We start from the raw sequence: 24,007 nt of genomic DNA, 5'->3' as shown, positions 1-24,007 counted from the left end.
CCGTTGAAGTCCTGAGTCAGCTCCAGGCTCCCCACCCAGTACTGCCCCTCATGCCGAGTTCTGTCCCCGAAGCCACCCCCGTGGTGGAGGAGCCGACAGCTCTCCGTCCCTGACTACCCCCCTGGCAGCGACAGGGACAGGAGCGGAAAGATGCCCGGTCTGGGGCACAGCCAGGAAAGCTGCTTTATCCTGGAGGCACCAGCTGACTCCTGGCTGTGCACTCAGGAGTCACTCCTGACAGTGCTCAGGGGAACACGTGGGATGCCGGGGGTCGAACCCGGGTTGGGTGCGTGCGAAGGTGAAAGCCCTCCCCACTGGACTGTCGCTCCCGCCCCTCTCCTGGTCATTATTGCTTCCGTCCACGTGGGCCTCCCAAGCCTCAGTGAATCCACAGCCACGAGTACCCCGGGGGTCTGACAGGCTGGGCAGCCGAGAACAGCCTCCCCGACACTCCTGATGGTGCCCGTGGGCTGGTTGGGGGCGTGACAGGTCCTGAGGGTCTCGGCCCAAAGCCCCAGCACTGGTAGCTGACCTCAGGCTCTCCCTGGGGTCCCTTCTACACACTGCCCACGGCCGGCCGGCACCCACACTGCTGTGGGGCTTCTCAGCGCCCTTCTGGGGCAGCTGGTGTTCATGAAAGGGGAGGCCACTCCTAGGCCAGCGCAGTGTCTCCTGGAAGGAGACTGGGCTGTGGCCAGGAGCAGCTGGCCAGGAGCAGGCAGGCTGGACCTCAGAGGGTCTGGCCAGCCCCCCGGATCCCCTGAGACACCGAGCTCTCTGTGTGACAGCCCGTGTCCTTACCGCCAAGCCTCACTGCCTGAGACGGCCACACTGGCTCTGCCACACCTTTCTTTGTCCCTCGTAAGGCCATCCCTAAAAGCCACTTTAACTTGCTTTTACATCTCTACATGTGTGTGTGTCTGTGTGTGTGTTTGTGTCTGAGGAAGGAAGGAAAAGGTTATGAAGTGTGACAATGTGATTTGTAACAATCCAATATGACAATCCAATATTGTTTAAGAAACCCTTTTGTATCGAATGTAGGATACTTAAAATATACTATGTTTCCTCGTGTGGCATATGTGTGTGTTGGGGGGGGGTGGAGAGAGCCGCATCTAGGATCTCTGAAAAGTATTCTCTGTAAACAAGAACCCTCTTACTGATTTTTTTCTTTTTGATCCACACCCAGCGATGCTCAGGGGTTCCTCCTGGCTCTGCACTCAGGAATTTCTCCTGGTGGTGCTCGGGGGACCATATGGGATGCCGGGAATCGAACCCAGGTCAACCTAGGTTGGCTGCGTGCAAGGCAAATGCCCTCCCCGCTGTGCTATGGCTCCACCCCCCCCTTACTGATGTTTTATGTAAACGTGGGGGAGGCGAGGAGCTAGCCCAGTGGCACAGCACCTGTCCCTCCTGTGTGAGGCCCTGGGCCCAGTCCCAGGACTGGGAATAATTGGTCTTTTTACCTAATTCATAAAAATTGAAAGGGTCAATTTGAGACAAACTTTCTTTGTAACCATAGGGGTTAAAAATCTGAAATATCATATTGAAGGAATATACTATGAGGCAATTAAAAACAATTTTTTTTTTGAGAATGAATGTGTGTGTCTGGGGAAGAAAGAAAAGGTTTTAAAATGTTACAATGTGATTTCCCCCCAATCTTAATGATACATAAAAGCAGAAATACTTCTATTTAGCATGTAGCTTCAACCAATGATTTCATCTTTCTTTTTGTTTTGTTCTTGGGTCACACCTGGCGGTGCTCAGGGCTTACTCTTGGCTCTGTGCTCAAGGATCACTCCTGGTGGACTTAGGCGGCCATATGAGGTGCCGGGAATCAAACCCAGGTCAGCCGCAAGCAAGGAATGATAAAACACCCCCCACTGTTTTATCATTCCACCTCAAATTTTTCTGAAGCGCAGTTGTGTTTTCTAGATTGTTCCTCGTAAGTTTGTTTTGATAATTAAGCCTTACAGTTTGGTTTTGGCCCACACCCAGTGGTGTTGATTCTCCTGACCACTCAGGAATCACTCTCCGAGGGGCTTGGGACCATGTGGCGGCCCAGGACTGATCTGTCAGCCATGGGCAAGGTCAGCACCTCACTGCTCCAGCTCTCCATAAAGTGGTTTTCAACGGCTTCAAAGTTCAGTGCATTGGCTGGGGCCACAGTACAGAGGGAAGCTACCTGCCTTGTAGGATGCTAACCCTGATTCTATCCTCCGTGCTTTATAGGGTTCCCTGAGCAGGTCAGGAGTGAGCCCAGAGCGCAGGGCCAGGAGTTATCCCTGAGCATAGCCAGGAGTCGGCCCTGAGCACAGAGGCGCGAGTGAGCCCTGACACCGCTGGGTGTGTACCCCAAACCAAAAAGGAGACCCGCAGGGCAGCGGCGGGAACAAAGCAGGCACGCACACTGCGGGGCACCGCCCTTCCCACTTTACTGGGGTCTCAGCGGGCCGCCTTGCTGCGCCCCATTTTGCCAGCAGCAAGTGGATGCCGCTTCGTCGTCGGCGGCGGCGGCGGCGGCGGCGGCGGCGAGTCCAGACTCGAGTCCTGCTTCGGCAGGGGATGCGCCCTGGCCAGCACGATCTCGTCGACGTCCACCAGCTGCAGCGTGATGTCCGTGACGGCCTGCAGTCCCTGGGCTTTGGTGACCAGCACGTCCCACACCCCTTCCTCGTCCACGTTGATGGCCCCGTCGCTGCCCACGCCCGCCAGGATGTTCCCGGCCTGTTGCGCGGCGTGCAGGTCGGCCAGCACCGGCGCCACCTCGGAGCCGCTGTTGCGGGCCAGGGTCTCGGGCAGCGAGCGCAGGGCCTTGGCGAAGCCCAGGAACGCGGGGCCCTCGGGGCCCTCCAGGCGGCGGCCCTTGTCGGTGAGCGCCGCGGCCAGGGCCATCTCGGTGGCGCCCGCTCCGGGCAGCAGCCTGGCGTCCTGGCTCAGCTGGACGTAGGCCTGGACGGCCTGGTGGGCAGCCTGCTCGGCGTCGCGCAGTCCTTCCCAGCTACTGCCCCTGAGCACCAGGCTGAGCGTGGGCCCCGCCGCGGGCTCGCCCTCCAGCACCGTCACGCTGCTCTGCCCCAGGACCTGCTGGTACACGCGCTGGCACCGGCCGGGCCTGGGCGGCGGGATGAGGCAGGGCAGCAGCGGCGTGCCCAGCGCCTGGCTCAGGTACACCAGCTCCCGGCGGAACGGGGTCTGGATCACCATGATGCGGTGCCGGTCGGCGTGCGCCAGCGTCCGCTCGTCCACGTCGCCCCACACCACCACCACGTTGACGCGCGCGGCGGCCAGCTGGCCCACGTGGCGCTCCAGCAGCTGCTCGCAGCCCCTCTCGAAGCCCGCCAGCTCCGGGGAGCTGGCGAGGCGCGGCGCGGCGGGCGCGTGCGCCGCGGCGGGCCCGAAGGGGCAGGCCAGCAGCGCCAGGCGGGCGCCGTCCGGCACCTCCTGCACCTGGCCGAGCGCGCCGCCCGCCAGCGCCAGGCCGGCCAGCAGGCACGAGTCGTCGGGGCGGCCCCCGGGCAGCGCGCACACCCGCACGCGCGCCGGCTCGAAGGTGCCGTCGGGGCCCAGCGCCGCCCAGCACGCCTGGCTCAGCAGGCCGCTCAGGTGGTGCGCGTGGGCGCGCGCGTGCGTGCCCAGCACCGAGTGCAGCACCCAGAAGGGGTCCTCGAGCGGCCCGAGCGCGCGCACCGCCAGGCCCGGCAGCAGCGCCTGCGCCTCGGCCGCGGCCGCCGCGTAGGCGTCGCGCAGCCGGGAGCGCGGCAGGCCGGCCCGCAGCAGCCCCTCGGCCTGCTCCAGCAGCGCGGCCGCCAGCAGCACCACGAAGGCCACGCCGTCGCCGCTCTGCTCCGCGTGGCTCTGCGCCGCGTCGCGCACCAGCCGCGCCGCCGGGTGGTCCAGCTGCAGCGCGCCCAGGATGGCAGCCGTGCAGTCGGTGGGCACCGCCTCCCCGCGCGCCGTCACCAGCAGCTTCTGCAGCCCGTGCGGCCCGTAGCACGGCCGCAGGATGCGCGCCAGGCCCCGCACGGCCGCCAGGCAGCCCACCAGGGGCTTCGAGGGCGCCGGCTCGGGCAGCTCCCCCATGGCCTGCTCCGAGGCGCGCCTCGCCCGCGCCGGGAGGGCTCGTAGGGCCCCAGGTTCCTGGGGGGCAGCCCCCCGGGAGAGGCGGTGGGGATCGCGGGCCGATGCGCTCCACACGCCCGACTGCTCTCCTGGCCGGCTCACGGGGTCGGTCCGGGCACGCGGCGGCCTCGGGATGCGCTCCTGAGAGGACCTGATGAAGTCACAGAGTGGCACGTGGCATCAGGCGCGGGTGAGGTCACAGGCGCTGCGAGCGGGGAGCCACGCACACGGGCCGGGGGGAGCACCCCGGAGGAAGGAGGAGGCACACGGCCCGGAGCACATCCGCCCTTTGGGGTGGATGGTGGGGGCCGGCTTTGGGAGGGCGGCAGGTGGCACCCTGTTTGGCTCTTTCTGGGGGCACATCTACGCTAGGTGGGAGTTACAGGATGGGCTCAGGGTCTGCAGGAAGTGGGCACTGTTCCTTGGGGACCACCTGTATGCGTTCCGTTGTCCTCCCTTCCTTCTTTCCTCCCTCCCTCCGTTCGTCCCTCATCCTTTCTCTTCTTTCTTCCATTTTTGGAGCAGGGTCACAGCTGCCTCTGTGTTCAGGGATCACTCCCAGCAGACTTCAGGATCATTCGTGGTGCCAGGAGTTGAACCGGGCTGGGTGCCAGCAAGGACGACCCTCCCCTGACCCTCTCTCTCACCCCGGTTACTTCCTTGGGCAGGGCCAGATAGTCTCGGCTTTGTTTGTGCTGCTGCTGATCCAGATCCTGAGGGCATCTGTGGCTCTGCCTGTCCTCTGGGTTGTAGGTCCGTGCCAGCGTGACAGCTCTGTCCCTGAGTGGGTGAGGGGAAGGTGCTGGGGCCCTGCTGGCACCTGGAGCATCAGGACCAAGGAATGAAAGCATCCAATGTGGCAGGTGAGACGCCCTGGAGGAGGGACTGTGAGTACCCCAGCCTCAATCTCAGCCTGGCAGGGGGGTGGGGACGGTCCAGCAGGGAGAGCACTTGCCTGGCACGTGGCCGGCCTGGGTTCAGTTCTCAGCACCCCATAAGGTCAGGAGTGATCCTTGAGCACGGACCCAGGGGTCAGTGCAAGCTTAGGAGTGAGGGTGCAGAGAGCTTATAGGGGAGAGGGCCCATGTTCAACCCAAATTCAATGCCCAGTGCGGCCCGGTGTGGACTCATGGGCGTGGCCCCCTTCCCAGCAGAATGGTATCCTCAGGAGGATGCTGAAATATCAGGGATGCACAGCCAAGCTTAGCACCGTTGGTAAGATTTCTGGGGTGTCCCCCCAAAAAGATCAGGAAAAGAGCAATCTAATTAACTTGTCACTGGAAAGTGTCCCCCCCCCCCCCCGCTAGACTTCATGGTTTTCTGTGCTCAGGAGTCACTCCTGGCAGGGCTCAGGGGGCCGTATGTCGTGGCAAGGCTTGAACTGGGAGTGGCTGGGTGCTAGGCAGGGCGCTTAGCCCCCATGCCAGCGCTCCGGCCAAGCCCCTCTTCCCTGGATGGCGGGTGGGTGTCCCTCAGGGAAGGCTGCCAGGCCTGAGGGCGGGGTGGGCACTGTACTACATTCCAGACAGCATGGCGGCCAGAAAGAAAAGGAGGGGGCCAGAGCGATAGCACAGCGGGGAGGGCGTTTGCCTTGCACGCGGCCAACCCGGGTTCAATTCCCAGCATCCCATAGGGTCCCCCGGGCACTGCCAGGAGTAATTCCTGAGTGCAGAGCCAGGAGTGTCCCCTGAGCATTACCAGGTGTGACCCAAAAGGCAAAAAGTAAAAAAATAAGGAGAAAAAGTCACAGTTAGACTTTGCAGTTGACGTGCTGGGGGACAAGCTGTTTCTGCGGGGACAGTGCTCGGTGGCTCCCTGCAGTGCTGGCCTGGCCGTGGCTCAAGTTAGGATGCAAAGCCGCGAAGGAAGCAGATGCGCCCGGGGTGCCAGCCAGAGGGGAGCGTTGTTTGAGTCTGGATGGACGTTGCTGCTTTGCCGCCTCTGGTGAATATGCCGTTGTGCTCTGTCTGTGCTGTTCCGGATCATTCCGCACCTCAACACTGCCTCAGCCGAGAGAAACGTGTCTAATGCAATATTTTTTTTTGAGGGGGTATGGCTTTAAGCAGCCACACCAGGTGCTGCTCAGGGGTTGCTCCTGGCACTCATGGACACTCCTGGCAGGTTTGAAGGCCCCAGCCGGGTGCCAGGGATGGACCCAGGTGGGCCGAGTGCGAGGCCTCGTGCTAGGCTTGGCCCTGACCTGGGTTTGCGCTGGAGCAGAGTGAGAAGGAGGCGTGATTCCTGGCATCACTGGGGGATGCTGGGGATGGGGTTTCTTCCGAGCAGAGCTGCTCATGGGGGGTCTCGTGTCCTCTTTGGCGGCCCTGGGTGTGCCATGGGGGCTACAGGTGGAGACAGCATGGATGGGGGGGGGTCACAGCACCGAGTGGGATGGGGTGTGGGGGAGGGGTTTGGGGAGGGGGCTGCAGAAAGGAAATGAGTTTAGAAGGGGCCACAGCCAGAAAAAAAACCTGAAACTTGGGGCTGCGGAGCACCGGCTATTGGCTACTGTATACTTTGTATTGATACTTTGCAGCTGACAGACTGTAGGGGCTACCGTATTATTTTTTTTCCCCCTTTTCTGGTCACACCTGGTGATGCACAGGGGTTCCTCCTGGCTCATGCACTCAGGAATTACCCCTGGTGGTGCTCAGGGGACCATATGGGATGCTGGAAATGGAACCCTGGCTGTGCTATCTCTCCAGCCCCTACTGTATACTTTGTATTGATACTTCGGGGCTGACGAGCTACCATATACTTTGTATCAATACTTTATACTTTGTTTAGAAACAGTTTCTTTTTCTGGAGGCCCCGAGAGGCTGTAACTTAGAGCTCTTGATCTTTCTTCACACCCAGCTTCTCTGTGCCCCAGGCTCTCTCCTGAGCGGTTGGATTAAAGGTGAGAAAACAGCTGCTCCCCCTCGAGAGGGTGGGGTCCAAGAGGGTGGGGTCCCGGCTGTGAGAGCAGCATCTGCCGGGTCGTGCGGGGTTCTAGAAGATCCCAGCGGGGAGAGCAGCGGTCAGGGATGGGAACAGACTCTAAGGAGAAGTTGCAGAGAGAGAGAAGTCGGAAGTGGCGCTTCCAGGAGGGTTGGGGTTTCCAGGCGGTCAGAAGCTGGAGGCTGGGTGGGGACAGGGAACAGCTGGGCTGGGGCATGGGGCGCTCCAGGTGGCCCCGTGGGCCTTGCGCAAGCCCGCCTGGGTTTGCTCCCCACCCCAGAGGTGTGACCACCTCTGCCTGCCAGGAGAGATCCCAGGTGCCCCTGGGTACGGCCCAGAAACGAAACCACAGGCATGAACTTTGACGAGGGCTCCCGGGACTGCGTTTCCAGGGTCACCGCCAGAGTGGCTGGATGGTGCCAGTGTCTCCTTAGCGTGACCTGCGTGACCACATGGCACCAGGGGCAGCGAGGATGGGCGCAGGCCTCTGGCCCCGAGGACAGGCTTGCCAGCTGGCAGCCCACAGTCCGTTTTGGGGCTTTGTGTTGGTGCTGGGAGCGAATCCAGGGCCTCCCACACGTGGGGCAACGCTGTGCCACCTGCGGTGTGGACTGAACCTTGGAGGCCGGCTGTCACTGGACAAGCCCAGCCTCATTTTCACTTTTTAGTCTGGTCAGTCATGCCATTCATGTTAACTTTATTTTCCCTTCATTGCTATCAAAATGAGGGGGCTGGAGCGATAGCACAGTGGGGAGGGCGTTTGCCTTGCATGCGGTCGACCTGGGTTCAATTCCCAGCATCCCACAGGGTCCCCCCAAGCACCGCCAGGGTGTGACCCAAAAAGCAAAAAAAAAAAAAACCCAAATGAATTTGATAGAAAATGAATAGATTGCACGTGCGCGTGTGCCAAGAAGAGTTTGCATGCAGTTAACCCATTATATAAATCTGCTCAGGGGCTGGCGAGAGCACAGTGGGCAAGGCACTTGCGTTGCACGGGGGCCAGCCTGGGTTTGTTCTCCAGCACCCCCTCTGGTCCCCCGAGCACTGCCAGGAGTGATCCCTAAGGGCAGAGCCAGGAGGAACCCCTGAGCACTGCCAGGTGTGGTTCTAAAACAAAACAAAAAAAATTGCTATTGTACACAAGGAATGTAAATATTTAATCTTCTTATTGGTGTGCTGCCCTGTTTGTTTTTCAGTTGCGTTTGCCTTTTGTGCGCTTATGAGCACTGCCAGGCTTGAAGTGTAGACCCTGAAAGACCAGCTCCTCTGAAGATCCAGCCATCCACCCCGCCAGATCCCTGCTGTGGGGGCCAGAAAAAAGACACAGTGGGGAGGGTGCTTGCCTTGCTTGTGACTGACCTGTGTTCGATCCCCAACACCCCAATGGTCCCCTGAGCACAACTAGGAGTAAACCCTGGGTAGGACCCACAAAGTAGGACCCACAATGTTTTAAAACTTTTTTGGGGGGCTGGAGCAATAGCACAGCGGGTAGGGCGTTTGCCTTGCACACGGCCAACCCGGGTTCGATTCCCAGCATCCCATATGGTCCCCTGAGCACTACCAGGGGTAATTCCTGAGTGCAGAGCCAGGAGTAACCCCTGTGCATTGCCGGGAGTGACCCAAAAAGCAAATAACAAACAAAAAATAATAATAAAGCTTTTTTGGATTTATTTTCATTTTTAGGCCACAGGTAGCTGTGTGCAGACGGACTCCAGGCTCGGTACTCAGGGATCACTTCTTTTGGGACTTGGGGGATAATACGGGATTGAACCCGGGTTGGCTGTGTGCAAGTACCCACTGTACTATCACTCAGGCCCTGAAGCACTGTGAAAAATGTAAAGCAAAAAAATAAATTCATTATGAACTAAATATGAGGGGCTTTTTAATTTAATTTCTTTTTGGCCTTTTGGGTCATACCTGGTGATGCTCAGGGGTTACTCCTAGCAGTGCTGGGGTGCTGGGGAAACATATGGGATGCTGGGGAATCGAACCCGGATCAGCCACAGGTAAGGCAAATGCCTCACCTGCTGTACTATCACTCCAGTCCTAAATTTGAGATTTTTTTTTTCTTTTTGGGTCACACCCGGCGATGCACAGGGGTTACTCCTGGCTCTGCACTCAGGAGTTACTCCTGGCAGTGCTCAGGGGACCATATGGGATGCTGGGAATTGAACCCAGGTGGCCGCGTGCAAGGCAAACGCCCTACCCGCTGTGCTATCGCTCCAGCCCTCAGAATGAGTTTTATTTATTTTCTTTTCTTTTTGGGTCACACCCAGCGATGCACAGGGATTACTCCTGGCTCTGCACTCAGGAGTTACTCCTGGCAGTGCTCAAGGGACCATATGGGATGCTGGGAATCGAACCCCGGTGGCCGCGTGCAAGGCAAACGCCCTCCCCGCTGTGCTATCACTCCAGCCCCCTAAATTTGAGTTTTAAGTAATTGAAATTTTGTTTTATCTTTAGGCCACACTCAGTGGTGTTCAGAGACTATTCCTGACTGTGTCCAGGGGCCTCTCCTGGTGGAGCTTGGGGGGATCTTAAGGTGCCGGGGATTGAACCTGAGTCTTCTGCAGGCAGAGCATGTGCTCAGCCACTGACCTATCTCCCTGGCTCCCACAAGTGATATATTTTTTCAGGGCAAGGGACACTGTCCAGTGAGAGGGCCCTGAAGACACACACACATACACAATTTTCCACACATTTTTTTTTTTGTGTGTGTGTTGGGAGATGACTGAAGGCTCAAATAGCTGCTTTCTTTTTCTTTCCTTCCTTCCTTTTTTCTTTCTTTCTCTCTCTTTCTTTCTTGCTTTCTTTTAAATTTTACTTATTTTGGTTTGGGGCCACACTCAGAGATGCCCAGGGGTTACTCCTGGCTCTGAGCTCAGGAATTACTCCTGGTGGGTTCAGAGGACCAAACGGGATGCCGGGGTTGGAACCTGGGTTGGCCACATGTAGTGCTGGGGGTCACTATACTATCTCTTTGGCCCCATGTAGCTATAACTATTTTTTTTTTTCTTTTTGGGTCACACCCGGCGATGCACAGGAGTTACTCCTGGTTCTTGCACTCAGAATTACTCCTGGCGGTGCTCAGGGGACCATATGGGATGCTGGGAATCGAACCTAGGTTGGCTGCGTGCAAGGCAGATGCCCTACCTGCTGTGCTATTGCTCCAGCCCCGCTAAAACTATCTTGTGTGCGACTTTAAAATCATGCACAGAAAAATGGTAGGATCTCGAATTTGTTTTTGAGCGATCCTTTCTGTACTGCGAAGTAATCAAGACGCTGGCCTTGCAAAGAGCCGACCTGGGTCTGATTCCCAGCACTGCATCTGGTCTTTTGAGCACTGCTAGGAGCTATCCCCTGAGCACAGAGCTGGGAGTAGTCCCTGAGCACCACCAGGTGTGGCGGCAACCCTGCCCCCAGTAACAGTGCAGACTGAGCCTCGAGTTCTTCATAGCCTTACAAAGGTTCCGTGTTAAAAGCAAACACGTGGGTTTCTCTTTTCCAGAGAAGAAATAGAACCAGGATCCAAGCCAGATCAAGGCAGGCCCTGCCTCACAGGCTTTCTCCACTGGCCCGCTGCCCCTGCTCCCCCTGACTCTCCCCCACACCCCCCACTTGCCAGACTCTCGAAGAATCTTCTTTGCTCACGTTTTCACGAGCTGATGCTTTTGCTTTGTAAAGGCAGATAACCTCCCTCCCCCGCCGAACGCATTTTATGTGTATTTCTGATTACACGACACATGGTCTTGAAACGTTCAAATGTTACAGAAAAAAGGTGATACAGAAAGTGAAAGTTCCTCAGAGTCCAGCCCTTCCCGTGGAACTGCCCTTAACCCTTTGTGAGTTGCCTGTCAGGGGTCGGAAATGCCTGTTTAATAGGTAGACTTAGGAAGTAGGTAGCAATTTTTTTTTTTTAGTGAAACAAAATAGTTTTTATTGAAAAAATCAAGAGAAATGAAGGGAAAGAGATTAAATTTTATTTAATTTGGTTTTGGGCCACACCTGGAGATGTCCAGAGGGTCCTCCTGGCTCTGAGCTCAGGAATTACTCCTGGTCGACTCAGAGGGCCATGTGGGATGCCGGAGATGGAGCCCGGGTCAGCCACTTCGTGCAACGCAAACTCTGCACCCACTATACTGTCTCTCTGGTGCATGTGACTAAAACTGTTTGTGTGCAACTTTAATAGTAAAAATATGTGTTCAAGAGAGAACGTGTTCAAGGTACGTGTTCAAAAGAGAATGTGGGCTTTTCCAGAGGGGATGAAGTGTTTTTTTTTGTTTTTTTTTTCTCCTTTATTGTTTGTGTCTGATTTGTCATTCCAGATACTTAAACGTTTCTGATTTTAAAATTTTGAGGAACCTCAATTACCTGCCTCCTAATTTGGTTTCATAGCTGTGTAACTTAAATTATTTAATTTAATTTTTATGGGTTGGGAGCCACACAGCAATGGTCAGGGGTCACTCCTGGCGGCGCTGGGGTGGGACAGTGAGGAGGTGGTGCTTGGACCTGGGGCTCCACATACAAAGCCGACCTATCCTGCTGGTCAAAAGTAAACAATTCAGGATTGGAGCAGTAGCACAGCAGGGAGGGCGTTTGCTTTGCACCTGGCCAACTCAGGTTGGATTCCCAGCATCTCAGGTGGTCCCCCGAGCACCGCCAGGAGTAATTCCTGAGTGCAGAGCCAGGTGTGCATTGATGGGTGTGAGCCCAAAAGGAAAAAAAAAGTAAATAAGTCTTTAGTTTTGGTTTTGGGGCCATCCCTGGCTGTGCTTAGGGCTCATTCCTAGTGGGACTTGGGGGACCATGTGGGGTGCTGGGTGGGAGGGTGGGAATATGCCAGACAAGTACTTTACCTATTGTACTTTCTCTCCGCCCCCCCCCCCTTTTTTTAGGTTTTTGGCTCATGCTGGGTGGTGGTGCTCAGAACTTGCTCTTGGGCTGGTGCTCAGGGTCACTTCTGGTGGGGCTCAAGGGTGCTAGGAATCGAAATAGGTTGGCTGTGGGCAAGGCAAGCGCCCTTCCCGCTGTACTATCATTCTGCCCACCCCCTCTTTTTAACTGGAGCAGCGTTACCCCGTGACACTGTCCACTTCAGGTGTGAGTCACTGAAAGTCGACAGGTGGGTCCTTGGAGGAGAACATACGTCTCATGCCTGGGGTCCTGGGTTTGGTCTGTAGCACCACAAACAAATATGGGGCTGGGAGGATGTTCTGTGGTGAAACATGCATTGCCTGTGAGCGCCTGGGCTGCAACCCTGGCCTCAGCCTCTCCGAGATCGACCTGTGTCTGTCGTGCACAACTTCCACCACTGCATGTCCAGTGAGCCTCAGAACTGTGTCATGAGAATGATGGAAACAGAAAAACCTCTGGGAATTTTTATGTCGAGTCTGCCTTCAATCCTTCCTCTCATCTGGGCCATAATTTAATTTGTCGTGCCCACGGTAACCATGCTGGCTAGTCAACTACCGGTCCTTCCGAAATAGGTACCAGGGACTGGAAATAGTACAGAGGCTGAGGCACTTGCCTGGCACAACACCGACCCGGGGCCAGCAGATGGTCCCCTGCGCCCAGAACAGGCGTGATCCTTGAGCACCCCCAGGTGTGGCCCCCAAACCAAAGAGATTCTAAAAAATAAAAGTATATTCCAGCAACCTGCCTACCTCACAGCGAGCCAGCCAGGTGCAGAGATTCCTGGTGGGCTCGCCGCCCTTCCTCACACTGGGTCTTCCTGCATCATGTTCAAACTCCTTTTTCTCTCCTCCATGCTTCTCCCTGGCGTTCTCTTCTCTGTGCCTCCTTATTTCCTTGAAAACTTCGGTCCAGCGGGAGTGACTTGCAGTTTGCACCTCCTGAAACCCGACTCCCAGTGCCCAGGCGGGGGACCCCCCTGGGCACCCTTCACAGCGGTACATAGGAAATGCACAGCTGGACATGGCCGGACACAGTTAAACATCTGGATCACGAATGTAATGCTTGGAGGTGTGACGCGCAGAACAGGGGAGGGCGGCAGGTTTTCATATTTGTGCTTGGTTAAGCCATAAATAGACCTTCCCCCCCCTCCCAGCTTATTACTGTAAATAATAGATGTGTCCAGCGAGAGGCCCCGCGTGTGGAGAACCTGGCCGATCCGGGCACGGCGGGGAGGAGAATGAGCAGGCACCGACCGACCGACCGACCGACCGAGGTGCTGCATTCCTGCAGAGTTACTGGAAACTGACGGTCTGCGTGGACCGAGCCGGCTCTCTCCAGCCTCGGTCCCCCACGGCTGGGAATCGAGCAACTTGGGGGAAGGCAGCAGGGGACGAAGCCCCGCGGAATTAAAGTGCTTCCCCGAAGCTCATTTCTTTGGAAGTGTATTGTCATTATTTGGGGTGGGGGCTGGGCCACTCCGGCGGTGCCCGGGGGCTGAGGGCTCGCCGCAGGCTGCCGGGCCGTGGCCAGCGCCCGACCCGCTGCCCGGGGGAGGGATCCCCGGCCGCGGGCGGGGGGCGCTGGGGACCGACACCCCCCCCCGGGCACAGCTCCATCTCGGGGGGTTCCCAAGACTGGGCTTCGGAGACGGAGGCGTCGCGATTCCGCGCGACGAGGGCCACACGGTTCCGAGGGGGTCCGCGGGGAGCGGGCGGAGACCAGAGCCGGCGCTGCCGCCGTCCCGAGCCGGAGCCCGAGCGCGAGCCCGACCCGGATCCCGATCCCGGACCGCGCGCTCCGCGGCTTGGCGCTCTCCGAGGCGGAGCCGGAGCCGGAGCCGGAGCCGAGCGGCGGCCGGGCGGGGGCGGGGGAGGGGCGGTGAGGTCAGCGGCGGCGGCGGCGGCGGCGGCGCATGCGCGGGCCGGCCCGGGAGCGGGGGGGGGGGGCCGCGGAGCGCGCGCGCGTGCGTGTGTGCGCGCGTCTCGGTGCGCGCGCGCGCGAGGGCCGTGGGTGCCCCGGGGGGCGTCCCGCGGGCTCGGGGGCCCCCGCCGGCGCCCGGCGCGCTCCGCCCGCGCAGCTGTCAAAACTCGGCGGCCGCCCGGCGCGGGGGCGGGGCGGGGCGCGCGCCGGGGCGGGGCGCGGGGCGCGGGGGGCGGGGGGCGGCCCCGCCCCGGCGCGCGCCCCGCCCCGCCGCCGCCGCCGCCTCCGCCCGCGCCCGCGCCCGCGCCCGCGCGCCCGCCCGCCCGCCCGCCGCCCCGCCCCGCCCCGCCGCCCCCCGCCGGGCCCCGCGCCGCCCCGCGCGCGCCCGCCGCCCGCGCCCATGCGAGCGAGAGCGCGTCCGGCCCGCCGCCCGCCGCCCCCGGGCCCCGCCGCCGCCGCCGCCGCCGCGCCCGGCGCCGCGGGAGATGCGCGAGGCTGAGGCCGCCGGCCGCCACCGCCGCTGCCCGCCCGGCGCCGCCCGCGCCCGCGCCCGCGCCCGGGCCGCGGAGCGCCATGTCGTCGGAGGAGCCCCGCGCCGAGCCGCCGCCCGAGGAGCCGCGCCCGGCGCCCAGCCCCGCCGCAGACAAAAGGCCGCGGGGCCGGCCGCGCAAAGATGGCGCCGCGCCGGGCCCGCGCGCCCGCAGGAAGTAAGTCGGCCCCGACCGCCCGCCGCCCCGACTTCCCGGCCGCCCCGCGCCCGCCGCCCGGCCCGCCGCCGGCCCCGGGCCCCGCCGCCCCGCCGCCCCGCGCCGCCCCGCGTGCGCGCGCGCGCCCCGCCCGCCGCCCCCGCCGCCGCCGCCGCCTCCGCCGCGGGGGTCCCGGGCGGCTCGCGGGGGGCGGGGGGGCTCCCGGGGTCGGTCCCGGCGCTCCCCCCGCTCGCCCCCGCCCGCCGCCCCGGGGCCCCGTGGCCCGCGCGGGACGGCGGAGTTGGCGGCCCGGCCCGCAAGTTGCCCCGGCCGGGACGGAGAACTTTGTCGCCTGTCACACCGCTCGCTCGCTCGCCGCTCACCCACACATGCCGATGTGTCAGCCGCACGCCCGGCACGCTGGCACGCGCACGCCCGCACACACGCGCGCACACACGCGTACACGCTCGCCCCTGCGCCAGGGTGTCGGACGCTCACGGCCAGACACACGCGTGCACACTCACCCGCACGCAGGCACGCTGACACGCGTCCCGCCTGCACACCCAGAAACTTACACGCTCCCGCAGGCCCACGTGCTGCACAGACCGTCATGCAGACGTGGACACTCGGCGCACGGACACACACGTGTGCACACGCAGGCACAGCCACACGTGCGCACACTCGCACGCAGGCTCACACTCACACACACTTATGCCGGCTCACACGCGTGTCCAGGCGCTCCCACACGCGCGCGCGCACACACACTTCCCCTGGGAGGCCGCTGGGGCCACGGGCCCTCCTTCCCTCGGGCAGTTTGCATCTTCCGAGGCTGCCCCGCTTGGTTAAATGTTTGCCGTTTGCATTTCAGAGTTTTCTCTTTCCAGACTGGGGAACAACGGGGCGACAGGGTTCCTCTCAGGGAGTTCTAGCCTTTGGGGACTTTGGTCGTTTCGGAGCTCTTATGTTTTGGAAATTAGGTGCCTGTTGGAAGGGAATGACTCTCCGCTCGCTTTAGAAAACTGTCCAGGGCTGATGTGAGCCAGGGGCCTTCCCTGCCAAGGCCGGCCGCCGCGTTAGGGTGTGTGGAGAGAGGCCCCGGGTAGCCGCGGGGAACTGGCAGGGCTACTGGAGTTTACAAAAGGCTGCTTTTCCCTGGGCTTGCAAGGAGTCACCCACGACCTCAAAATCGGGACCCTCTGCCACAAGCAGTAACGATACATGTTTTCAAATGGGTGTATTTTGGGCCTGAGAGTGATGCAGTACAGCAGGTTGGGAGTTTGCCTTGTCAGGGCTGATCCCGGGCACCCCGGATGGTGTCCCAGAACTTCCAGGTGTGATCCTTGAGCTCAGAGCCAGGAGTAAGCCCCGAGCACGGCCAGGTGTGGCCCCCAGACCACACAAAAGGTAGATTTGCATATTTGTCTTTGATTATAGAACATACGTGTGCTGCCAGTTATTCTCTCAGTGTGAATTAAACGCCTAGCTGTTGTATAGTAATAGATCCTTTTGTCATTTGTCGTGTTTAGAAACGCAAAGACCCAAGGGTTTCTGGTTTATATTAACTAGTACTGCTTTAATTTTATGTTTACTGCCAGGCGTTAAATATGTTGCAGTCGCTGATCTTAAAAGACAGACTTTAGAATGTAGGTGCATGTGTGTGTGTGCATGCGTGCGTGTGTGCGTGTGTGTGTGTGTGTGTAAACGGGCCTTTCTGTTGTATACATGTCAGGGGGGAAGCGGGATCTACCTTTGTCCAGTCCTGGGACGCAGCCGGCTTCAGCCCTGTTCCCTGGCAGCCCGTGGAGCGGAGGGTCTGTTGTGCCTGGGACCCCTGGGGAATGCCCTTTCCTGGCTCTGCCGTGGGGGGCGCGGAGCAGCAGGCAGCGGCGGGGATAGGGTTTCCGAGGCATTAGCCTTGACCCTTTTTGAATAAAACTCTTCATACCCGGAACCACTTTTCTTTTCAGGGGGCAATTACTGTTATTAGACAACCACCTCGCCCAGGATTGCTGTAGAAAGACTAGGCCCGTCCCCGGGGAGTGCGAACCGGCCCCCGGCCCGCTGCAGGAGGTCGAGCTCACTGCTGGAGAGACAGGAGGATGGTTTGAGAGTCACGCTCGCTTTTTATCTTTCAACAAGAGATCTGTGGGCCTGAAATATTTTAATTTGTTTGGAGACCTGCTCCCAGGGCTGCTTCCTCTCCTGGGCTCCGAGGTAGTTCTTTCCTTTCTTGTTGTTGTTGTTGGGTGTTTGTTTTGGGGCCACACCCGCTGGCACCAGGGCTTACGCCCGCCCGGGCTCAGGGATCATTCTGGAGGCTTGACCATGCCGGAGCTGGGAATGTGCCGCCTGCTGGTCCTGCCGCTCTGGCCTGCCCTGCAGGTTCTTGAACTTGACCTTGTGGCTTCCTGTGGCCCTTTCCACCTTCCTCACGAGGCTGCCCAGACCGAGAATCCGATATTTCTAGTCCAGTTTCCAACCTTATAGTTAGCTTATTGCTGTTTACTTATTTATTGTTTTGAGACGCATCTGGTGATGCTCAGAGTTCTTCCTGCCTCAGGAATCACTCCTGGTGGTGTTTGGGGAACCATGTGGGATGCAGGCGATTGAACCCGGGTCCGCGAGGTGCAAGGCCAGTGCCCTTCCCGCTGTTCTGTCGCTCTTGCCCCGACTTTCTGGTTTTTAGTGTGTAAACTTGGTCATGATTTTCTTGTTCTGTTTGTTTGGGGGCCCTTCGCAGTGCCAGCACCTACGCCCCCTTGTGCTCTCAGATGCCTTTTCCTGTCAACCACAAAGTTGTCCGGGACCCGAGGGAGAACCCGCCCATGAGGTGCTTGCCTGCCTGTGGGGACCCCCGCCCATCTGGTTCCTGAGCAAGCCCCGAGCTGCCAGGGGCCGCCCAGAAACCCCAAACACTTTAGTTTATTTTAAAAGAAATTTTATTTATTTATTTATTTATTTATTGTTCACACCCCAGCAATGCTCGATTACTCCTGGTTCTGTGCTCAGGAATTACTGCCCCCGGGGTGGGCTCTGGGGACCTTACAAAATGCTGGGGATCAGATCCCGCTGCATCAAGGCACTGCCCTGCCTATTGTATTATCTGGCTCCACGGTGTTTTTGTAATACCCAAGTGTTCAGGGGTGACTCCTGACTCCGTGCTCAAGGATCACGCGTAGCCGGCTCGGGGGCCCAAGTGGGGCTCTGGGGAGGGAACCCGCGCTGGCCGCGGCAAAGGCAGGTGCCCTGTCTGCAGTGCTGTTGTTCCTGCCCATTAGTTTTATTTCTATTTACTTTTGCTTTTTGGGTCCCACCCAGCGATGCACAGGGGTTGCTCCTGGCTCTGCACTCAGGAATTTCTCCTGGGGGTGCGGGGGATCCAACCCGGGTGCAAGGCAAATGCCCTCCCTGTTCCATCCCTTCATCCTTCATTTTTCAATGTTGAGTTGTGTGTGTGCGCGTGCGCTCAGGGCTGACTCCTGGCTCTGTGCACTCACATCACTCCCGGTGGACGACGCAGAGAACCGTTTGGGGTGCTGGGGATAGACTCTCTCTGGGTTAGCCACCTGCAAATTCAAGTGCCCTACCCGCCCCGACCCCAAAGCGTGTTTCTTTTCTATCTCGGTTCTGCGATGTTTTTTGGGGTGACAACACACATCACTCTGCCCTCCTGCTCCCTTTCCCCTGATGCACAAATGCATGTTATTTTCCAGTTTGCAGGCGCATCTCCACTGGGCCTTGTGTGTCCTTAGCCCCCTTGGAGTTAGGGTTGGCGGGTCCCCCGGGACCCTGATTTTCCTGGACGGGAAGCCCAGGCTGTTCAGCCCCCTGGAGCTCTGTGGTCCGGTGTGTGTGTGTGTTGGGGGGGGGGGGGGGGGAAGCCCTGGGGAAAGTTCTGCCTGATCAGATACTTTGTTTCGTTTGTTTGTTAGTTTTTGGTTTCTTGGGTCACGCCCACTGCTCAGGGCTTACTCCTGACTCTGCACTCCAAATTAATCTTGGTGGTGCTTGGGACACTGGGATGCCCCACCCAGCAGCAGTATAGCCCCCCCTGTTTGCCCAGTTCGTTTGTTTCTATTTGGGGCCCCGCCTGGCCTTGCTGGCTTAGCTGTGAGCAGGCAGGGGCCTTCCCCCAGTGCTATGCTATTCCTCCACCCTTGAGAATTTTTGTGTGTGTGTGTGTGTGTGTGTGTGTGTGTGTGTGTTTTCCTGGCTCTATACTCAGGAGTTACTCCTGGCGGTGCTCAGGGGACCCTATGGGATGCTGGGAAACGAACCGAGGCCGGCCACGTTCAGGGCAAACGCCCTACCTGCTGTGCTATCTCTCCAGCTATGCTTGGGGGTACAGCTCAGGGGTAGAGTATTTGACTGCCCCTTGATAATTTTTAAAGGCCATTTTATTGCACAGTTCTGCGAATGCCCCGTCCCAGGCTGGCCTCATTGCAGCACGCTGCCCAGGGGGCCAGGTTTCTTCCCTCCACGCGCCCCGGCGCCTCCTCTTCCCACCCTGGTAGTTTTTTTGCGTGTCTGCGCGAAGCATGGTGGTTTCGGCCGAATGAGACTTACAGAGACGCGAGGGGAGAGAGATGAGGTAGATGTCTAAGAGAGAACGTGGACTTCTCTGCTTGCTAGGAAAAAACCAAGCAAAGAAACTGCAACCAAGGAGAGGGTGTTGGTGGTTCGAAGCCACCTTGGCACCCTGCGGACGTGAGCTGTTGACTTTTCTTTCCAGTTACTGTGTGTTTCCGTTTCTCCCCTCTGTTGTTTGGGGGGTGTGTGTGCCCCTCCCGCCCCCTAGCAGTGCTCAGGGGCTACCCGAGGACCTGTGCTCTGGGCCAGCTGCTGGTGCCAGGGAGGGGCCAGGGTCAGCGGCTGCAAGGGAACCCCCTCGCCTGGCCTCTGGTGACTCAGCCTTTACCTTCAGCAAATTGATTAATTCTTTCCTTTCTGTTCTGTTTTGGGGCCCTACCTGGCGGCCAGCGCTGGCTGCTAGCTTCCGGGGGGAGGGGAACGGCTCCCGGCGGTGTTTGGGGGGCCCTCGTGCTGCCTGGGGCCCTGCTTCCGCCTCCCGCACGCATTTCAGTTCCTTCTCTGTCTCACTTCTGCACCTCAGTGGGTGTTGCCAGCCCTCCCGGAGGGTCCAGGCTGCAGAAGTTCTGGCCCGAAACAGGGCCGTATCCCCTTTTCTTGTGATGTCTTGCGTGGAAATGTCTGCCGCGTGTGGCGGGTGTGAACTTTCCCCAGAAAGACCTTTCTTGAATTTGTGATTGCCAGGGCAGGGCTCGTTGCAGAATCTGAACGGCCGGGAGTGTCCCAGGTTAAGGAGAGCAGGAATGACACAGCTCTTTTGCGCTTTCTCTAAAAAAAGCCTCGTGAGAGAGAGGCAAGTCGCTGGACTTTGCTTCGGTTCTTAATTCTGTGGCAGCAGCAACTTTGTCCGGTGCCCAGGCGTGAGAAACGCTCTGTGTTCCCAGGACGGAGGGAGTGGACAGCCGCCGGTGGGCACTTCTCCGAGGAGAGTCCTGCGCCTTGACGTGGATGCCGTTCCTGGGCGGGACCTGGCAGGGGTCGTGGGCACCTCCAGCCGGAGCGGAAGACGGGCCGACCCCCACTCCCCAGGGAGTCAGGGCCCCGGAGACTTGTGCCACTCGGTCTCTCCTGCTGCTCTGGGCCAGTGAGAAGCTGAGGGAGAGCGGACACCGAGGCCTGGCGTGGGAGGAAGGCAAGGGAGCGGGGACTGTGGCCAGCCCGGGCGGCGACAGACAGTGCTGGTGGCCTCTGAGGCTGCCGGATGACTCTGCAGATAGCCCAGGGTTTCAGCACAGGCTAGAACTCTTGTGTGTGTGTGGGGGGGGGCGGCGGGGGGGGAAGCCCACACCCAGGGGTGCTCCGGGCCTCCTCCTGGCTCTGTGCCCAGGGGCCACTCCTCGTGATGCGTGGGGCCCGTTGGGTGCTGGGGGTAAGATCCGGGTCAGCAGTGTGCAAGACAAGTGCTCCCCGCCACCCCCCACTGTCCTTGCTTTTTTTGGTGGAGGGGTTCTACCTGGTATTTTTTTTTTTTTTTTTTTTTTTTTTTTTTTTGCTTTTTGGGTCACACCCGGCGATGCACAGGGGTTGCTCCTGACTCTGCACTCAGGAATCACCCCTGGCGGTGCTTGGAGGACCATGTGGGGTGCTGGGAATCGAACCCGGGTTGGCCGCGTGCAAGGCAAACACCCTACCCGCTGTGCTATCACTCCTCACTCCAGCCCCTACCTGGTATTTTTAGGGGACACTTTGCCTCAGTGATGGGGGCAGCTCTCAGGAACCAGGTGTTCCAGGACATTGACCCCGGCACCTCTGAGTGTCCCTGTACCAGAATCTTGACTTTTAAACGTGTTCAGTTAAAATCTTAGACTTGGGACTGTGCCTTCTTGGCTAGGTTGGTTGGTTTGGTTTGGCGTTTGGTACACACCCCGCAGTGTTCGGGCTTACTCCTGGCTCTGGGCTGAGATTGGTTCTGGTGGCCGCGGGGAGCCATACTCCAGGGCACTGAACTGGGTCGGCCCCACGCGAGGCAGATGCCCTTCCGGCTGATGCAGGCCCCAGCCCCTCGTGGCCGAGTTCACTCTGGACCCCCCTGACCTGTGGCCTTCTCCTTCCGCTTTAGGCATAGGTGGGTTACTCTTGACTTAATTCAGCTTGATAAGGAAGCGTTCCTGTTGGCGGCCGCTCCTGGCTCTGCGGTTGGCGGGTGCTCGCTTCCTCGGTGCCTGGGGCCCTGCGGTGCTGGGCTCTGCGAACATCTGCGTGTTTCTCTTCCTTTCTTGCAGTGGCCGGTTAATGGGGGGTCACACCCTCGCAGCTGCGGTGCCCACGCGAGGCTGCGTTCAGTGGCCACCCCTGCACTCACTGGCCGTTTCCCAGGGCTCTCTCAGCTGTGGTGCTCGCTCTCTGTCGACTCAGCCGTGGTGCTCACTCTGTCGGCTCAGCTGTGGTGCTCACACTCTGCTCAGCCGTGGTGCTCACACTCTGTTGGCTCAGCCATGGTGCTCGCACTTCAGCTTGCTGGGCTTCACAGGCTAACCACAGTGCTCACACATGGTTGTTTTTTTTTATTTTGTTTTGGTCCACACCTTGGGGTCCTAGGGGATGACTCAGGCCCTGTGCTTGGGGGTCCCTCGGCACCGATCTCCGGATCGTGGGTGCGGGAGATCAGCCGCGTCAGCCAGCGCGAGACTGCAGTGTCCCCCCCCCCCCCCCCACCCCCCGCAGCCCTGCCTACGTTTCCGTTTGCTTATTTGGTGCCTGCGACTGTCGAACCTTTAAGAGCAGCTGGACAGTCATGTCAGTCATTTGTACCCGGGGCAGTCTTCCGGGCATCGAGTGTGGGCAGCCGTGTTTGGACACGCCCGCCCGGATGGGGGCTTGGCTCAGCCCTAGGGGTCGCCCCGCCCCCACTGTCCTGGATTGTTGAGTGCTGGGGTGTCACTTCTCGGGGCCTTTCTGCAGAGTGGCAGAGTAGCACGCGGAGCTGACGTGAGTCAGGAATGTTGGTGTCAGGAAGCTGCCGCGAGAGGTGGCAGGACAACCCTGTTGGGATTGCCCGTGTCGTCCGCCGGCCACGTTTGCCGATAGGGGACTGGCAGGGACGGCACACAGAGCTCGCTGAAGAACGCCCTGACTCACCTGCACAGCGGGCAGGGCGTTTGCCTCACCGGCGCCGACTCAGGCTCTGTCCCCGGCATCCTGTATGGTCCCCGAGCACCGCCAGGAGTGATTCCTGAGTGCAGAGCCAGGAGTGACTCCCTGAGCATCGCTGGGGGTGGCCCAAAACCAAAACACAAACAGGAACGAAGCCAGGGCAGCAGAGAGGGCGCTCACCTGGCACGTGCCCTGCACCCCTTAGGGTTCCCTGAGCACTGCCAGGTGTGGCCCCCCCAAACCTAAAACACGTCCTGTGACATGAAGCAGTGTTATTAGTTCTTGGGGGTGCGGTGGGGGCATGGTCGGGAGGCGGCCCGGAGGCCTGGAAGCTTTGGTGAATGACAGTGGAGGCTGGTGAAGACGATGGGGACATTGTATACCTGAAACTCAGTCAGGAATAACTTTGTAACCCTGCGATTCTGTTAAACAAGAAAAGAGTTTCTTTTTGGCCAGTGTTCCTTAGTAAAGAGATAAAGAAGGAAAAGAGCGTAAATCAGCTAAGTGGAAATCTCTAACATCCTTTTTCCTGACGATTTTTGCTATTTTGTTTTTCGTTTCAGTTTTGGGGCCATCCACAGCTGTGCTCAGGGCTCCCCCCTCCCCCTACCGGCTGGGTGGGGGCCACTCAGAGGTGTGCTGGGGGCAGTGTGTGGTGCGGGCCACAACCCCAGCAGGCCACGAGCAAGGCAGATGCCTGCCCCGCCCCGCGCTCCTGTCTCTCCAGCTGGAAACAGCCCAGTGGTAATCTTATTAGAGGAATCATTAAGTATCATTACCCAAACTTGTGACTGTTGTCATAGTAACTTTGTAGGCTTTGTTTTGGGGGCCCTATGGGGTACTGGGGGGGGGCGTCTGGTGCCAGGGACCAGACCTTGGCTGGCCCTTGCAAGGCCACTGCCCTCTCCCTTGCACTGTTGCTCCCGTCCCATCGTGACTGTGCGTTACAGCTCGGCGAATTGTGTATCCAGACGCGTGGCCGTGCTCGCAGCGAGCTCGCTTGTGCAGAGTGTGGACGGGTGCCCTGTTTCTGACCTCGACGCTCTTCTTTTACGTCGATTTTGTGATTGAACCGCTGTGAGATAGACCCTGGCAAAGCCGTTCGTGGTTCCGTCTCGGTCCTACAGCGTCCCGATGCCCGTCTCTCCACCGGCACATTCCCCGGCACCAGTGTCCCCAGGTCCCCTCCCAGCACCCCCCACCCCAGGCTGCCTCTGTGGCAGGGGCTTCTCTCTTTCTCCCCTCTCCTTCCCCCCCCCCCCCACACACACACACACTTTGGGCGTTACGACTGGAGGACAGAGACTGGAAGGTTATCACGTCTGTCCCTTGACGTCCTTTTGACGCTGTTCCGGTCCAGCGTGATGGTTCCCCGCTGTTATGGTCAGACTGCTTCCTTCGCTGTCTCACCAACACCCTCCCCCCACCCCCCAAACGCTTGTTGTAGCCTCTCTGGAAAACAGTATGGGCGTTCCTCAAAATACTGGGAATTTGAGCTTCCATTCAACCCAGCAAATACCACTTCCGGCCCCAAACACACAGCAGGAACCATCTGCACCCCAACGCTCACGGTGTCGCTCTTGGCCGTCGCCAGAACCTGGAAACAACCTGCGTGCCCGAGAACAGGCAATGGGTAAAGAAACCGTGGCCCAGCTACGCAGCGGAGTACTATGCAGCTGTGACGAAAAACAAAGTCACAGAATTTGTCTTTAAATGGATGGCACGGAGAGCGTCTTGCTGAGTGA

The 24,007-nt window shown here is 59.3% G+C and overlaps 2 protein-coding genes across 2 annotated transcripts in view; one reads left to right on the top strand and one right to left on the bottom strand.

Moving 5' to 3' along the window:
• Nucleotides 1-2,442: 2,442 nt before the first annotated feature.
• Nucleotides 2,443-14,468, bottom strand: CCT8L2 (chaperonin containing TCP1 subunit 8 like 2). Its single transcript, XM_056134814.1, has 2 exons — nt 14,347-14,468; nt 2,443-4,270 (listed from the first exon to the last, which is right to left on the bottom strand). The coding sequence occupies exons 1-2, from the start codon at nt 14,466-14,468 to the stop codon at nt 2,443-2,445; spliced, it is 1,950 nt and encodes a 649-aa protein (XP_055990789.1).
• The window catches only part of KMT2C (lysine methyltransferase 2C), a 184,786-nt gene continuing 175,225 nt past the window's right edge, over nt 14,447-24,007 (top strand). Inside the window, 1 exon segment of the mRNA XM_056134804.1 lies at nt 14,447-14,600. Coding sequence (XP_055990779.1) covers nt 14,467-14,600 — 134 coding nt within the window. The 5' untranslated portion in view covers nt 14,447-14,466.

The sequence above is a fragment of the Sorex fumeus genome, unplaced genomic scaffold, assembly GCF_029834395.1.
Source record: "Sorex fumeus unplaced genomic scaffold, SorFum_2.1 ptg000107l, whole genome shotgun sequence".
Classification (NCBI taxonomy): domain Eukaryota; kingdom Metazoa; phylum Chordata; class Mammalia; order Eulipotyphla; family Soricidae; genus Sorex; species Sorex fumeus.
Note: the sequence above shows the minus strand (reverse complement) of the source record. Positions and strands in the feature narration are given on the sequence as shown.